The 15,559-nt window shown below is 47.5% G+C and overlaps 1 protein-coding gene across 2 annotated transcripts in view; it reads right to left on the bottom strand.

Moving 5' to 3' along the window:
* The window catches only part of URB1 (URB1 ribosome biogenesis homolog), a 91,690-nt gene that overhangs the window by 34,579 nt on the left and 41,552 nt on the right, over positions 1-15,559 (bottom strand). For both annotated transcript variants that reach the window (XM_072740844.1, XM_025985123.2), the window contains exons 9-19: positions 14,059-14,254; positions 12,458-12,595; positions 10,053-10,226; positions 9,264-9,393; positions 8,537-8,653; positions 7,323-7,435; positions 5,626-5,745; positions 4,098-4,214; positions 2,993-3,131; positions 2,030-2,200; positions 823-1,016 (exon numbers count right to left, since the gene is read on the bottom strand). In XM_072740844.1, the coding sequence (XP_072596945.1) occupies positions 823-1,016; positions 2,030-2,200; positions 2,993-3,131; positions 4,098-4,214; positions 5,626-5,745; positions 7,323-7,435; positions 8,537-8,653; positions 9,264-9,393; positions 10,053-10,226; positions 12,458-12,595; positions 14,059-14,254 (1,609 nt within the window). The remainder of the gene's footprint in view (positions 1-822; positions 1,017-2,029; positions 2,201-2,992; positions 3,132-4,097; positions 4,215-5,625; positions 5,746-7,322; positions 7,436-8,536; positions 8,654-9,263; positions 9,394-10,052; positions 10,227-12,457; positions 12,596-14,058; positions 14,255-15,559) is intronic.

The following is a 15,559-nucleotide window of genomic DNA, read 5'->3' as shown; positions in this document are numbered from 1 at the left end:
CCAGGGCCTAGGTGGGATCCTGACCCCCCACTTCCGCTGCTGCCTAGTGCTGGAACCACGCTGTGCCTCAGTTTCCTCATGTGTGTAATGAACCCAGAAAGTCCTAACCACCTTCTCGGAGTTGCTGTGAGGACTGACTTAAAATACACATAGTATCCTCAGCACCACCGTAAGCAACAGCTACAGGTATCACAAGACAGAGGCCCCGAGCCACCTGCTTTTTCAAGAACAGCTAAAATCCAATGCATACACAAAACACACACCACAAAGTTAATTTCTTCGCCCCTGCCCCCTAACATTTGTAAATTCTCTGCACTGGGGCCAGACCTGCAGCACCCCATTAGAAGGATATAGTCCCCACCTAAAGAGAATTCTTTGTTTCACTTTCCCAGTCTTCCTAGAATGGAGACTGCTGAGGCCCAGTAGGGCCTGGTCTGACAGCTGAGCCGTATTGCCAGGTGCAAGCTAAGGCCCGCTGAAGAAGGCCAGAACTGGGTATGCCAGATGATCTGACAAGGAGAAAAGGCAACTTCCTCCCTCCCTGAAGCTGGCACCTGATGAGGCAACCATCCTGTCAGCAGGAAATTCAATTCCACTGCATCACCGAACCATCCACGCTCCATCCTATCAGCTGAGCAGCAGTGACACCACTAAGCTCCTTCTCTTGTGCAGGGAAATCAGAAGGTTAACACGTTTCTTCCTGGAAACCGAGGAGCTGTAAAGCTACAGAGCTGGGGCACAGGCAGAGTGACCCACTGAAGACACCTCGGGATTTTCTAGGGAAAGGCCTGGTTTCCCAGGAGCAGTGATGCCGCAGCTCACCGAGGCCTCTCGGGCTGGCTCTGGGATCCAGCGGCTGTAGTATCTGTGGAACCGGGCCAGCTGGTGGCAGCAAGGTGGGAATGGAGGCTCCAACTTGTCGTAAGCCTGAAGCAGCAGACACAGAGCCAGAGGGTCTCTCTGGGTATGGAGGAGATCTGTCAGCACGGCTGTCAGATAGACCACGATGTTCTCTCCTGCAAGGGAATGAGATGCATGAGGGCAGCCTGCTGGGACCACCCATCAATAACACCAACTCCCATACACATTCCACACTCAGCAAAATGCATGCCAATTCCACAAGGGATTAGGTAAACACACTGGAAGGCAGGTGTGATCACTGCAGAGCTCACCCAGGTTCTGTTTCATTAAATGTGTGACACACAGTCAGGCTTCAGGTCTTGATGCCAGGAAGTGGGGATCCAGGCACAGAAGAAGTGATACAAAAACTACCTGGGGCTGAGACTTGCTTGGTGCCCACCAAACCATCTCTTGTTCCTAGCCCATGGGCCGCCCCTGTGGTTAGCCTGGGACCAAGTGACTGATTTTTTAGCCACATCTAGGCAAGGCTAGAACAGCCTCTGCTCAACTATCTGCTCTCTCTTCCTCTTCCAGAGTGACCCTGGAAGGCATACATTGAAATGGCACAGCTACAAGGTGCCAGGATCCCTGAGCTGCCTCCTGGCAGGCAATCACCCAAGACAGCAACGTGACCTGCACTGGACTACAACAAAGTCTAGAAAGACACCTTTACTCATTAAACCACTACAAGTTGGGGCTTACTTGTTATTGCAGCAAAGCCTAAGCAAACCTGACTAATCACACCATTGTCATCTATGAGTACTTGCTTGGTTCTAGGTTCTGGCAACTCCCAGGAAGTACGAAGGACTCACACTTTAGCACTGTGATAGCAAGAATAAACATCGAGGACAAACCATCAATGTTCTAGCAGGGGTCTGCACAGCCACGCAAATGCGTTACTATGGACTTATCCCTCAAAGGACCAATTTCCCCGAAGTCCAGCTAATGTCTAGATTCTTATCTGTACATGCTTAACTCTAAAGGCCAGGTAGCTATCAAGGTGGTGGGTCTGAACCTTGTTGCCTTGGATTTTCAACAATTATTTTCAGAGGCCCTGGAATCACACCTCCTACCCCACGGAGACCCAGCTGGATGGTGCACCCAGAAGATCCTGACGACAGATGGGTACCTGTTTCACTTTCCGTCCCAAGGAGCAACTTATTTCTGGCTTCTAGGGCTGCAGGAACCACTGCACTGAATGGGAACGTGAGCAGGATCATGTCTTCATTCAGAAGGAATCCAATTTCCTCATCCAAGCCTTCGCTGCCCTCCACCAGGACATCCACCATGTCAAGAACATCTGAAGACAGAAAGGGGACAGTCAACCTGAGGCAAGAGCCACCAAAGGACCCTAGTGCAAAGAGCTCCACAGGAAGGTATAAGAGAATGTTTGGTAAAAGAGAAAACATAAAAGCTAAACCTCTCTGGGGAAAAAGACTTAATATGAAGCTTGTTCTCAACAGATGAGGACATCAGCTATCACATCTTAAGATCCTTGCCAAAATGCAGGATATCCAGCTTAGGTGATAAGAGATTGAAGTTTCCTCAAGTCACACCAAGAAGTCTGAAAATCTCAACCTGGATATCAAGGCAAGTGAGTCGGAATCTGAGAGGCAAGAAAGCATAAGGGTTTTGAAGCACAGACCAGAGCCAGTGTCTGGATTCAAATCCTGACTTTCCTATGGACTAGCTATGTAAATTTGCTCTAATTACCTAAACTTTCTGTGCCTCAGCTGCCTTATCACTGTATAATATGACGATGAGGACTCCTGCCACAAGGGTGGTTCACAAGGTTGCAGGAGATAGATTTAGGAAGAGTTGCCATCAGCACCTGGCACAGAAGAAACACTGCACAAATAAAAATAGCTCAGCACATAGATTCTGTACATACTCCCTGTTATTATGAGCAAGTAAGGCAATTTTCACTTCCAGAGTAGGCTGATCTTTTGACTAAAAGGAACAGACGTCTGAACTCTGCATTAAGACATTAATTCTCATTTTCAATGTTCATTTTTCTCATTTTCATCACTGATACACCACGGTGGCTCCATCCTCAGGAGCCTGAGGAGCACAAAGAGGCAGTGACACCTACCGTCAATGTGAGAGATGGGAATGCTGACATCATCAGCATCCTGCTTCGTCCCAGTGGCCTGCAGTGTGCTGGCTTCCTGGACAAAGTCGGATGCTTTGTCTGTGTATAAATAGGGATTCGCCACCAACGTCAGTAAAACCTGGGCATTTAGATGGTCATAACGTCAGTAAAACATTTGATGGTCACAAATGAAATGAAAATATGCCCAAAAATGTCACTGGTAACATTAAGGGAAGAGCTGGGGCACCTGGATGGTACAGTCAGTTAAACATCTGCCTTTGGTTTCAACTCAGGTCATGATCTCAGAGTCCTGAGATTAAGTCCTGTGTTAGGCTCTGCACTCAGCGTGGAGTGTGCTTCAGATTTTTTCTCCCTCTCCCCCCGCATCTACACACACACACACACACACACACACACACACACAGACATGCACGCACACACATGCGCGCATACTCTCTCTCTCAATTAAATAAATCTTTAAAAAAAAGTAAAAAGGGAAGAGCTAAAATGTTAGCAGTCTTCAGTAAGAACAATAATTCTTCTACATTTTTTTTAAACTTTTGTTACAGAATATACGTATTTATCTATTTGAAGATCTTATTTATTTATTTATTTATTTACTTACTTACTTATTTATTTATTTGAGAGACCTAGTATGAGCAGGAGGTGGGGGGAGCAGAGGGAGAGGGAAAAGCAGACTCCCTGCTGAGCAAGGAGCCTGTTGCAGGGCTCGAGCCAGGGACTCCAAGATTGTGACCTGAACCGAAGGCAGACGCTTATCTGACTGAGCCACCCAGGTGTCCCTTATAGAATTAAAAAAAAAAATTTCCTTTAAGTATAAACCATTGCTTTTAATATTGCTCTAAGCATATCACTATTTTCATTATGCAAAAACAAATCCCCAAAAGGAAATTAGTCAACAGTAATATATTCCCATTTTACAGATTCTCAAACTAAATAGATTCTGACATCTCAGCAGGAATTAGAAAGTAAATCAGAAAACAGTGGGCTTTTGGCACTGGTGCTTCAAAAATGTCTTCATTTAACTGAAGGCCACTTGGCATATTTAGGAATATGCTCCTTTATGCTGAAAATACATGCTTACGCGTTCCAAAAACTGAATCACAGTTTCTTGTTTCTCTTCCACAGTGTCATCTAAGTGCTCCAGCCACAGCTCCAGCTCCTTCCATGTGTGTTCGAACACACCCGTGTCCCGCAGAATCTGTCAGGAAGCAGACGCGGAGGGGTAGGGGTAGGGTGGGGTCAGAGCCTCATCTGCAGTTCTATTCCAAAAGCCACTCTTTCAAAACAACACTCCCAAGGTTGACGGAAACAAGGAAAAGTGATCATTCTGCGCTCCACCAAAGATCACATGACCCCTGGCTTTGCTACTTCCTATTCCTTTCTTTCAACTCCTAAATGATAAATAGAAAAAAAAAAAAAAAACCCAGCTGCTACTCAGGAGTCTGGTTTTTATATCTGGATCTTTCCAAAGACCCCAGGTAAACATGTATGACCCGGCCCCTCACAGCAACCAGCCATCAGCTTGCGTGAAATTCTCCAAGATGACACACCACTGTCATGTCGTGTCACGTCCGTGCGGCCCCTCAAGCCTCAAACCCAGGACCAGTATTCCAAAGAGAAAAGAATGTGTTAACAGACAGGACCTTGGACCATAGTGATTAAATGACGTCCCCAGATGGCCTGATGCCATGGACTCAGAGTCTGAGCAGCCCCACTGCATGAGCCCTGCGGCAGAGTGCACCAAAAGGAGACCCAGCTGTGCCAACACCACCCACGTGCAGTCAGCGATCACGAAATTAGGCCAGGGTCAAGTACAGGCCTATAGGGAAACGGCAACTTGTTGAGATCAAGACCCAGATGTTCACATTCGTCAAACAGTTCAGGCCAGAAGGTTGTAGGGTAGCAAGATTATTAGCCCCTCAAAGAAAGGTAAAATCTCTGCACCCTAAAAACAATGCACGTGAATTCTGTAGCACCCCTGAGACATTTGCTGTGTGACAGAAATGAGGAATTAGATTTCCTCTGGCTACATCAACTAAGTACCGAGTGTAAGAAAGAGAGGTTCATGGTACAACTCCCCTTCTCCGCCACTGACTTTGACACCTTACTGTGGGTGATGGAGGAGGTCAGGAAGGCTGAGGTCCAGAGAAGGCTGAGTCTGGACACATGGGAAGAGGGATGGTCTATGCAAATAGTTCCCTGAAGGGCCGGAAATACATTTATTGAGCCTACAATGTACAAGGAGTGACTACTATGTGATCACAAGTACTCTCCTCTGCAATCCTTTCGGTTTATCATTCCCATTCACCATGGGAAAATGAAGTTCAGAGAGCTTGAGTAATTTGCCCCATGCCACCCAGGAAGGAGTAGAACCAGGACTCAAATCTGGAAACAGGACCTCAAAGCCCATGTTTTCACTTCACTGTGCTGCCTCTCAGGAATGTGGCTGAGTTTAGATGTCACAAATTAAAGCTGCCATAAAACCTCCTACTTTTAGGTTTACAGAAGTCTTGATACACCTTTAATTCTTAACAACTGTTTACTAAGCACCTACTATAACAAAGAGTAAAAAAGCTTCTCTGAATCAGGAACCAGCAGAAAATGCTCACCTTTATGATCAGCAGCTTGGTCGATGACTTGAGCTGTAGATGGTTACTGGTCACAAACATTTTCATTAGTAAGTAAAATACAGATCGTTCTCCTCCAATAATTTCTGCATCTGGGCCTTCCTGGAATTTGAAGAGCAGCACGTTATAAACATTACAGAGGCCACTATATGCTGAGCAAACAGGTACCGCATGCCCAGTATGCTTCCAGGCCTCTTATCTCTTCTCATTTTACCTGTGACCTGGCAAGACTGCTGGGATTTTAGACATGAGGAGCTTCAGAATCTCAACCAAACCCCAAACAGCAGTTGGGGAACTAAGCTGGCTGCATTTCAGCAAGATGCTGGTCCTGATAGAATCGACCCCTTATGAGTAATTTAGCCTCTCACAAAGGCCTCTGAGTTTCAAATGCACATCTCAGAGAAGTACATGGAGCTCCAGATCGTCGGTCCAAATGCCAATAAGACTGTGTTTGGCTGGAGTGTCCCTGCAGCCCCTGGCAATGACGATGACCCTGAACATAAGAGCTGGTGTTCATGAAGCCCAGCAGACTTTACGTTAAAGCAGAAGGTGGGGCATAGAATATAAATTAATATTTGAATACTGGTTCTTGCAAAGAGGCCTCTCCCTCTGTTCACTTTTTCAATCATCAGGATCCCACTGGCCCTATTCAGCTGGGGTGAAAAACTCAATGATGCCCCTGGCTGGTCATCCCTCTGGAGTCGGCAGTGACCTCACGGTGGGATAAGGAGGTTGAGAGCAAGGCTGTGGCCACACTGTCTGTGGCCAATTCTGGATCCTCCAGCTAGGGCTGGCATCTTGCACAGGTGTCCTAACCACTCTGTGCCCCGGCTGCCTCATCAGTAAGTAGCAGTAAAGGTGCAGATGCATGGAGCACGCATGTCAATCCTCAATTGTGATGCAGGTGAGGATCCAGCAACCCCCCCCAACCCCACCGCATTGGCATGCCTTTCCGGAAATATGACATGTGAAAACGCCCACAAACGTTTCCACACGATTGGTTCTGTAAGATTTTAAATAAGATCCAAGTCACTAAAAAAACAGTCATCTGAGCTACTGAGAAACACACTTTGACAATGCTTAATTTTGCCTGGTCACTTTTTCTTTGAATAGAAGTGACACGGCATCCCATGCTTAAGTACACAAGTGAGGATGTGCTGCATCTGGAGTTCCCTTTGATTCAACATCATATTCTCCAGAATGTTCTAGAAGATGCTATTAAAGGCAGAAAAAAATGCCAGCAAGTTTTACAGATTTTTCCACCAGCCAGTATCCTCTCCGGCTTGGTATCTACTCCGATCTCTGTCTTAAGTTCTTCTAGAATAAAGGACAAAGGAAAAATAACGTATTTTATTTCCAGAAAGGTTTTAAAATGACAAGCAAGATGTAAAATGTCGAGATAAAAAAAAGAAACAACCCAAAACTCCCAGCACCCAGCAATGATATCGTTTCAGTTAAGGACACATGAAAACATCTTATTTTGCAAAAGCAGAGAGACTAACAGCCCTCCTGGTTCATGACGCAGGCCCTGGCCTCGGCCCTAGAAGCATCTGAAAGGGGAACTGCAAATGTCTTCTCTGTAACTATCAGGTTCTGATCCACTTACAAATTTCCAGGCCAAAAAACCAACATGCCCAAGTGTGAGTTACCAGAACGCGGGAGAGCTCTTTGCTTCCTACCTGTGCTTTTAACCACAAAAACTTGCTGGCGGGCAGCTCCAGGGCCACCTTGAGAATGTGGTGCTGCAGAATAGGAGGCACCTCCTCGCGGAGGCCCTGCTCTGAGATGACGCCTGTGGGCAGGAAAAGAGGGAAAGAGACAGAAGTCAGGTGGATGAAGGTGCCCAGCAACTGCAGCCCCTGGCCGAGGGGACCTCCCATTTGCAGAAGAAGGGGGAATATGGGGCTCTGTCCTGCCCTATCCTGGGCCCACTCTTCTGCCTAGACACAACTCCCCTGACACATCATCCCACCCTGTGGTCTGTCCCAAATCTTCAGTAAAAAGCCCCAACCGTACCCACCCAAAGCAGCCCCTTGGCCCACACCGACCTCTCCCTACAGCCTGAAGCCTGGCAACTGATGCTGCCCCCCTGGGTGTGGTCTCTCACTGATGTTATCCCGGGTGGGAGGCATTAGCCTTACTCCCCATACTGCAGGCATTTCGTGAGTACACTGTGGCCACCGGAGCCCAGGACTAGGTCCTCATCCTCTGGCCTGAGTTCGGATTTCTCTTTGCTTGAGAACAACATGGTATTAAATGGTAAATGGCCACATTCTGGTAAATTTTGTATTCTTACAGCAAAGAGGACCTTTCGCCTTCCAACAATTAAAAAAATAATTATAGGTTTTCATTAGGGTTATTCCAATAGCTTATATAAATCCCAGGAATGGCATTTCTGCAAGTTTTCTTCTGTAGGCCCATTTATAAAGCAGATTTTATTAGACAAAGTTTCCACCAAAGAAACGTGACCAGACAGGCATAACGTTACCTTTACAAGATATGGTTTGAACCTGTCTCACTGGGTAAAATATGAGTAAACTTTGTCAGAAGTATCTGCATGAATGAGACATCCCTTCGAAGTGGCTCTAACTTCTGCATCCCTGCGCCTCTGAAAAGAGGCTTTCATGTTACATGATCTGTCACTCATCCCCAGGAGACAACTCAGGCTGCCTGGCTTCTCTTCTCTGTCTGTGGCTGCTAAGGGTTCCCTGATCTTTACTTTAAAAAGCCTGGCTATTTAAAAAAGTATGAGTCCAAATGCAAATAACCAGGCCGATGGATCACACTTGCCAGTGAAATGGCCCGCCAGCCCTCCTGGCCCCCAGCTCCAGGGGCTCTTTCATCCCTGCTGGCAGAAACAGCAGAGGGCCACCTGCAGGCTCCTGAGACGCACCTTTCAGGAGCTTGCTGAAGTCAAAGTTGTACTGCGTGACCACGTGTGGGACCACCTTTTGGTATAGGCATATGACCTGGAGCAGAACGGCTTTCAGAAGAATGGTTTCAGCATCATCTGAACCAAGATAAAACACCTTAAATTAGAAAGCACACTCGTTCTTTGCCTTTAATCAGCAGTCAGGAAGCAGCCAAGCCGTCTGTGAACCACTACAGTCAGCAACACGCTGAACACAGAGGCTACAGATAGATCCCTATGACATCAACGTGGTAAAGGTCAAGACTGTCCAAACGGATTGGGTTTAAATCCCCATTTGTTGCTGTGACCTGAGACATGTTAAAGTTACCCTGTCTACTTGAGCATCCTCATCTGAACAATGAGGACATAGCACTGCCCACCCCCGCAGGACCACCATATGGATTAAGTAGCACCCAGGCAGAAGGTACAAGGCCCACTGCCTGGCAGGCCAACAGCAAGGTCTGAGTCAATGTATCTCATTACTGGGGGGACTGGTTACCCCACCTCTACTCACACAGCAAAAGAGAGGGCCATGGAAAGTCCAGAGCACATGGTACCCATCATTCAAGTCTTTAGAGGGGTCATAGTACTTGCATAAAGCCTGCACACATTTCCAACAGATACTCTGAAAGCCCCTCTAGACAGGAGGTGTCCCCAGCTGCCTTTGCCCCCTCTGTCCACACACAACAGAGCCCCGCGCAGCCCTCACCTCGTTCGGGAGCCGCACAGGTGGCAGGAGTCCAGTGGTCCCTCTTCTTTCCTTTCTCATCATCCTGTTTTGTGTCCTGTTTTCGAAGGGACTGCCAGACCCACACAATGGTGTTGAGGTCTGGCAAAATCTAAAAGGGAAAACAAACAAAAACCCTAGTCACACTAAACAAGGGAGAGAAACAAATGAAATGAACCTACGAAGAAGAAACAACAATGAAGAGAAGATAATGAGCACATGTGGGTGTGTGTTAAGTGTGTGTAAGACACGGGATGTGGAGGGACAAGAGGCCCATGCCCCTCCCCGCCCCCCGCGACTTCTGCTCTGTGCTGATTCTCACAATTGCAGACAGCATGGACTTGGTGACCAAACAAGCCCTGAAAATTACAACAAATTGCCTGATGACTCATTCCCCTGCAAGACACTGGGAACAAAGAAAGCTGACCCCTGAGTGGCTGGAGGTCTTGCCCAGCATGACCCCATCTACGATGATTGCCCTTCCCTACTTATCAGAAGGGTCCACAGGGAAGAGAGTGCAGGAGGGACCTCCCAAGTCACCCCCTCACTCTGGCCCCCCCTACAGTGTGGATGCGGTGACTGGGGAGGGAGAAACGATGAGCTCCCGAAGGGACTGAGGTCCCATGGAGCATCCCAACCCCTCCACAGCACTTCATTCTGCACCCAGCCTGTCCTGGGACTGCCTCTCATCTCGGTGTACTGGCCTGTGACAGCTGGGAGGAATGCCCCAGAACCTCATCTGGAATGGCCAAAGCTGGTTCCCATGCCTACCTTGCTCAGAGCTTCTCTGAAGAGCTGCACAAACTCTCCCATCACTGTGGCCGTGTACACGCCTGATCCTTGCCACATCTCTTTATTCAGGCAGTGGTCAATAGTTTTCAATGCTCTTTTCAAAATGACAGAAATAAGGGATAAAGCTGTGTGTTTCACTGACTTGCTGTCCAACTGGAAAGAAAAAGAGGTAAATCCACAAGTCTGTAGGCTGCACGGTGGACACAGACCTCCCAAGTCCTGGGTCTGGCTGGCTCTTGCCTCTCTTGGGGGGAAGCAGCAGCCTGGGGACCCTAACCTCTTGACCTCCTGCAGAGCTGACCTCAGCAGTGGCAATACAAAGAAGAGTCTAATAGTTATTTTTAATTGTTTCATTGTCTGTGTTTGGTCAGTCTTTCTCTGACAGCCACTGAGCTCCTATGGATTATCCCCATCAAGAACAGCCACGATCTCACCAGAACCCCACCCTGGAAAAGCATGTAATGTCATCGAGTGCACAGGTGACAAAAAAAGGCACCATGCACTGAGTATGAAAAACCACCTCCAGGCTTGGTAAGCATGCAGCCCCTCAGTACAGGCCTCCAACAACCAGACTCTACCTGGGTTCAGAATGACAGCCAGGAGAGTGTTCCAAATCCTCAGTTGCTGCAGAGATGGAATAAATAGCTCAAGAACCTGAGCTATAACCAAAATGAGGGTACATCCTGGGAGACCCGGGCTCAGGCCTAGCCCTCACCAAGTCCATCGGGCCCAGGTGCATTCAAGGTATGGTGCAGCCCCGGGCTCACTGGATGGGCCATGAAGACTGGCAGGCAGGCAGGCACACACAAAGTGGCTTTCTGATGGGCTTCCAGTTTAGCAAGCATGACACCACATTTTCCTAGCATTCCAATTAGCTAGGGGTTCATTTCGTACGGATGCTGGACATGAAAGTAGCGCTACATGAAATGCCCTAAGCCAGCAGTGACTCCCTCTCCATAATCGTTTCAAAGGCAGGGCCCGAACAAGTGTTCGTGGGCACACACTGCCTCCCAACACCTCATTTCCAGTTTCTAAAATGGGCTCTTTTGTGATTCTAAAATCAGAAATTAGACTAGTAAAAACTTTCAGATGACACTGTAAAGAAAAGAAAAACGTAAAACATACACACATGTACACAGAGTCCACAGCCTTAGCAGCCACCCCCAGACACACTCCCGAGTCGCCGGTCTCACTGTCACAGTCAGGAAGGGCCCACTCAGGATGAGGCCCACCCAGGGGACACCCCCTCCCATCAAGGGCACTACCCCCTGTCCTGAAACGACACTGGGAGAGGGAAGGGGTGGCTTTCCATCCCAGACCACCTGCCAGAACCGCTCCCTGGGGGCACCAACACAGCCGCTGTGGACATGGTCTTCCACCCACAAACGGCAGCTCCGACATAGGCCTTTCAGTTCTGTTTCCTCGAAAGCCCCTTGAGATAAAACAGTCTGTGCCTCTCATCAGACTAATGAGCAAGCGAGCTGGGTCCTAATTTTGGTTATTGTGATTTGGCAACCTGAACAAATGGGCCTTTCTGCCCAGCCCCACACCGGCTTCCACTCTGCTCCTTGCCCACTGCCCACTCTTAGCACAGAACCTGGACAGGTACCAGAGATGTGGAGCCCCACTGCACAACCAAAGGAGTCCTCGCCACTCTGCGCTGACTGCCCCATCATCGCTGGGACCACCTCATGCCCATGCCACTCAACACGGCAGATCCGAGTCCTGCTGTATCCACGACCCAGCCTCTCCCGGCTAAGCCTCAAGGCCACCTGGGTTTAGGAGGGACTGGCAGGGTCCACAGCCATTCACTCAAGGCCTCGGTATTATGCACGTGTCCCTCAAAACACAGCTTTTGGAAGGACTTGAGGACCTTCATAACAATGAAATTTAATTTTTCTGCAAATGTGTCACATTTTTTTCCATGAACATGTCCTCTCAAAATACCTGAAACCAGCTGATCCTCAAAGTAAATGTTCTCCACTATTCACTTAAACCACAAAAGACAAGATTTGCTAAATTATAGTCCTACTCCATCCACGAATCCTCAACTGATACTGAGCTGAGGGGCTGAGCACACTGCCCTTCCTAAATCCAACAGACTCCCACCCTCTGGCCAGTGTAGAGAGCAATGCAGTGCAGAGAGCCATGCAGGGGTCTGTGGTCCTGCTCTGTGCTGGAGCAGTAACATCAGCAGCTGCATCCCCTGGCAGGAATGCTCCTCGGGCTCCAGGGTCCCTTGCCCAGGTAAGTGGACTCACGGAAAGCCTGAGGCTCATTGACAAAACACCATCCAATAAATCCAAGCAGGCATTCTCAGAACGATCCCCAAAAAGGCCAATGTGGTGAACTGAGAAAGCTCTAGAAGAAAGGCAACCACTTACATTTAATGCTTGGGTGAACATGATCTTATTGCACACCAGAGGTGCGGTGGTCACCATCACCATTGCCAGGAGCCGAGGCAAGGGGATGAACTCTCTGGTCTGAAAAGCCCGGGAAATGTCTGGCTGGGCCTCATAGATCTACGAAAAAGTGAAAAGAGCATGAGCTGGTTACGTTTCAAGCCTGAGCCTCACTGTAGGCACCCCACAGTGAAGCCATTCCAACGAAATGATTATAAGTGATAAAGGTCCAAGGCTTGCCACGGAACAGGGTCCAGGAGATTAACCTCTGAATCTACTTGTTAGAGAAAAGTCAGATCACGAGACTGTTACCAGGGCAGTGACCTGCAAAGCAGAGCTCAGCTTGCAGCCTGGGGAGCCCCTTAAAACTTCTGATGGCAAATAAGTCACTGCTAGAATTAACAAACGTATTACTCTCAAGTTACTGCACTTGATGGGCACCTGACGAATCATGTCATCTTTTGAATACTTCATGACTACACTTTGGGGTAGGAATATTTTATATTAAAATAAAAAAACATTCATGGATGACAAAATTGGACCTCAATGAGGTTAAGTAATTTTCCCAGGGGCACAGAGCTAGAAATCAGTGAAGCAAGGACTTGCACCCAGGCCTGCAAAGGTCATGCATTTGCCCCCTACCCTTCCCTGGGCAGAGCAGCTCCCAAGGGGGGTGATGGCCACAGGACTACCTTCCCCCAAATGAGGAGGCAAGATGCCTCCTTCTTGTCCCAAGATATACATGGGTACTGCATACACACACACCCAGGCAAAATGAAAGAATATTTGAATAAAAGCTTGTTTTACAGATAATCCCATGCTCAGATCGAGGCACAAGAAAACAATCCTAGATATTTCACCTTAGGCAGGCCACAGATCAGAGAGAGCATAACTGAGCCAGGCAGTACGGCCAAAGAATGTACAATTGGTACCTCCATTGTGGTGGATGAAGGAAGGCTGTTGCCTGTGATCAGAAGATGTTAACAGTGGTGCCTGAGTGGCTTAGTCAGTTAAACAGCCGACTCTTGGTTTTGGCTTGTGGGATCAAGTCCCACGCCTGGCTCCATGCTCAGCCGGTAGTCGGCTTGAGATTTTTCTCTTTCCCTCTACCCCTCCCCCTGCTCATCTGCGTGCTCTTTCTCTCAAATAAATAGATCTTAAAAAAAAAAAGATATTAATGCATAGTCACTTAGATTATTTCATAGCTTACTTCAAGCTGTTCTAAGTACTTAAAACAGTAGTCTTTAGACGATCCTACATTTCAGACATTTCACTAATTCCAGCCTAAATGTGCTAAAATTCATTAAGATCTCACTCTAAGCAAAATCTGGATGAAGGCGATGAATTTGGCTTAACAGACTTGAAAGGCATCCACCTCAAAATTCAGCTCAATGAAAAGCTGAATGTCTTCAGAGGACCAGATGCCAGCCTGACACATTCTAAAGTATCCCCGAAGAATGCCTGAAAGGTTCTCCATCCTGACGTTCACGGGCACGTCACTGTCTCTCTCCCTAGGCACCATGTCCCTGCTCCTGACACTCTGCCCACCACCTGACACACTCCGGAATGCCCAGGTTTGTTACCTTGTTCAGTAGTTTGATGTTATTTGACCAAGTGGACTTCACTCTTGGGAGAAAGGAAAATGTGACTTCCTTGAAGTATTTGTTCAGTAAGTCCGGGCACACTTTGAGGATGTTCACCACAAGCTCACCCACCAGCTCGTCGTCAGCGGCCGTTTTCAAACCCAACAGGAAGTGCAAGAGGGTCAGGTTCCCACCTCTGCCAGAGAAAGGAGAGAAGGGTCTGCAGCATTTTCAAAACACACCGTGAACACAGTTACAACACAAGGGGCTGGCAAACAGCACCTCTGAATCTCCCTCATGACACAAAGTGGGGTGTTCCCATGGCCTGTGGGGTTCCAGCTCTCCAACAAAGGGCTTCAATTTCCCCCTGTATTTCTGAGTGGCTGAAAGTCTCCACTTTGTCCTGTTCTCCCATTTCTCTTTGCCTCCCTTGAGTTCCATTTGATTTTTACGCAGAGGAAGAAACCCACTGTCTGTCTCCACCCCATCCACCTGCCAGTCTGCCCAGAAGTCAAGGCTACTATAAAGAAAGGACCAAACCCACAGGGAGGAAGGAATCCACTCCCAGAATTTCACTGTGAGATTTTCCTGACCTCTTTCCTCTAAATGCACATGAAAAAGCACATGTGTAAAGAAATATGCATGTTGAGCATTAAGTATAAAAGAGAGGATATGTTTTTCCTTTGAAAATATTTTTACACGAAGTGCTTACAAAACTGCCTTGTGGTCCACAGTGCCACAAATTTCTGAAATGCGACAAAATGACACAGGCTCCACGGGTTTTCCACCTCCTCTGTTTCTAACTTATTTCTAATTCCTGTGCCTTCACTTAGCAGCCACAAGCAGCTCATCTAGGGGGAAAAAAATCTACTGTATGAAAATATTCAAAACTTGTCCCAACGTGGGCAGTTTTCAAAAGTGTAAGATCAGGGCAGCCCCAGTGGTGCAGCAGTTTAGCGCCGCCTGCAGCCCACAGCGTGATCCTGGAGACCCTGGATCGAGTCCCACATCAGGCTCTCTGCATGGAGCCTGCTTCTCCCTCGGCCTGTGTCTCTGCCTCTCATTCTCTCTCTGTGTCTCTATGAATAAATAAATAAAATCTTAAAAAAGTGTAAGATCATAAAAATAATAATCAAGAAAACCTGTGGACATTAAAACTTGCAGAAAATAAGCAACTAGCCCAGGATCTACACAGGCAAACCCACAGGACTCTATGTTTACCCCCAGATCCTTCTAAGGAAGGATGATTTTTCATTTCTGCCTGTCTCTGGGAAGTTATAATTCCAGAAAATCTCAGAATTTACCACTAGCATGCCACGTTGATAGCTTCTAGGATCCTCACGGTTCCATATCCCCTTATAAAACTGACTAAAACTAAGATGCAATATGCAGTTTTACATATAATTTTTCAAAAACTGCATTAGAGGGTAATTTGATCAGAAACCTATGCTCTATAAGCCTAAAAAGCTTACATTCTTAATATGAAAATTTCACGAGCAAA

This window comes from Vulpes vulpes, chromosome 15 (assembly GCF_048418805.1).
Source record: "Vulpes vulpes isolate BD-2025 chromosome 15, VulVul3, whole genome shotgun sequence".
NCBI classification, from domain to species: domain Eukaryota; kingdom Metazoa; phylum Chordata; class Mammalia; order Carnivora; family Canidae; genus Vulpes; species Vulpes vulpes.
This window is presented reverse-complemented; position numbering and strand designations above follow the sequence as displayed.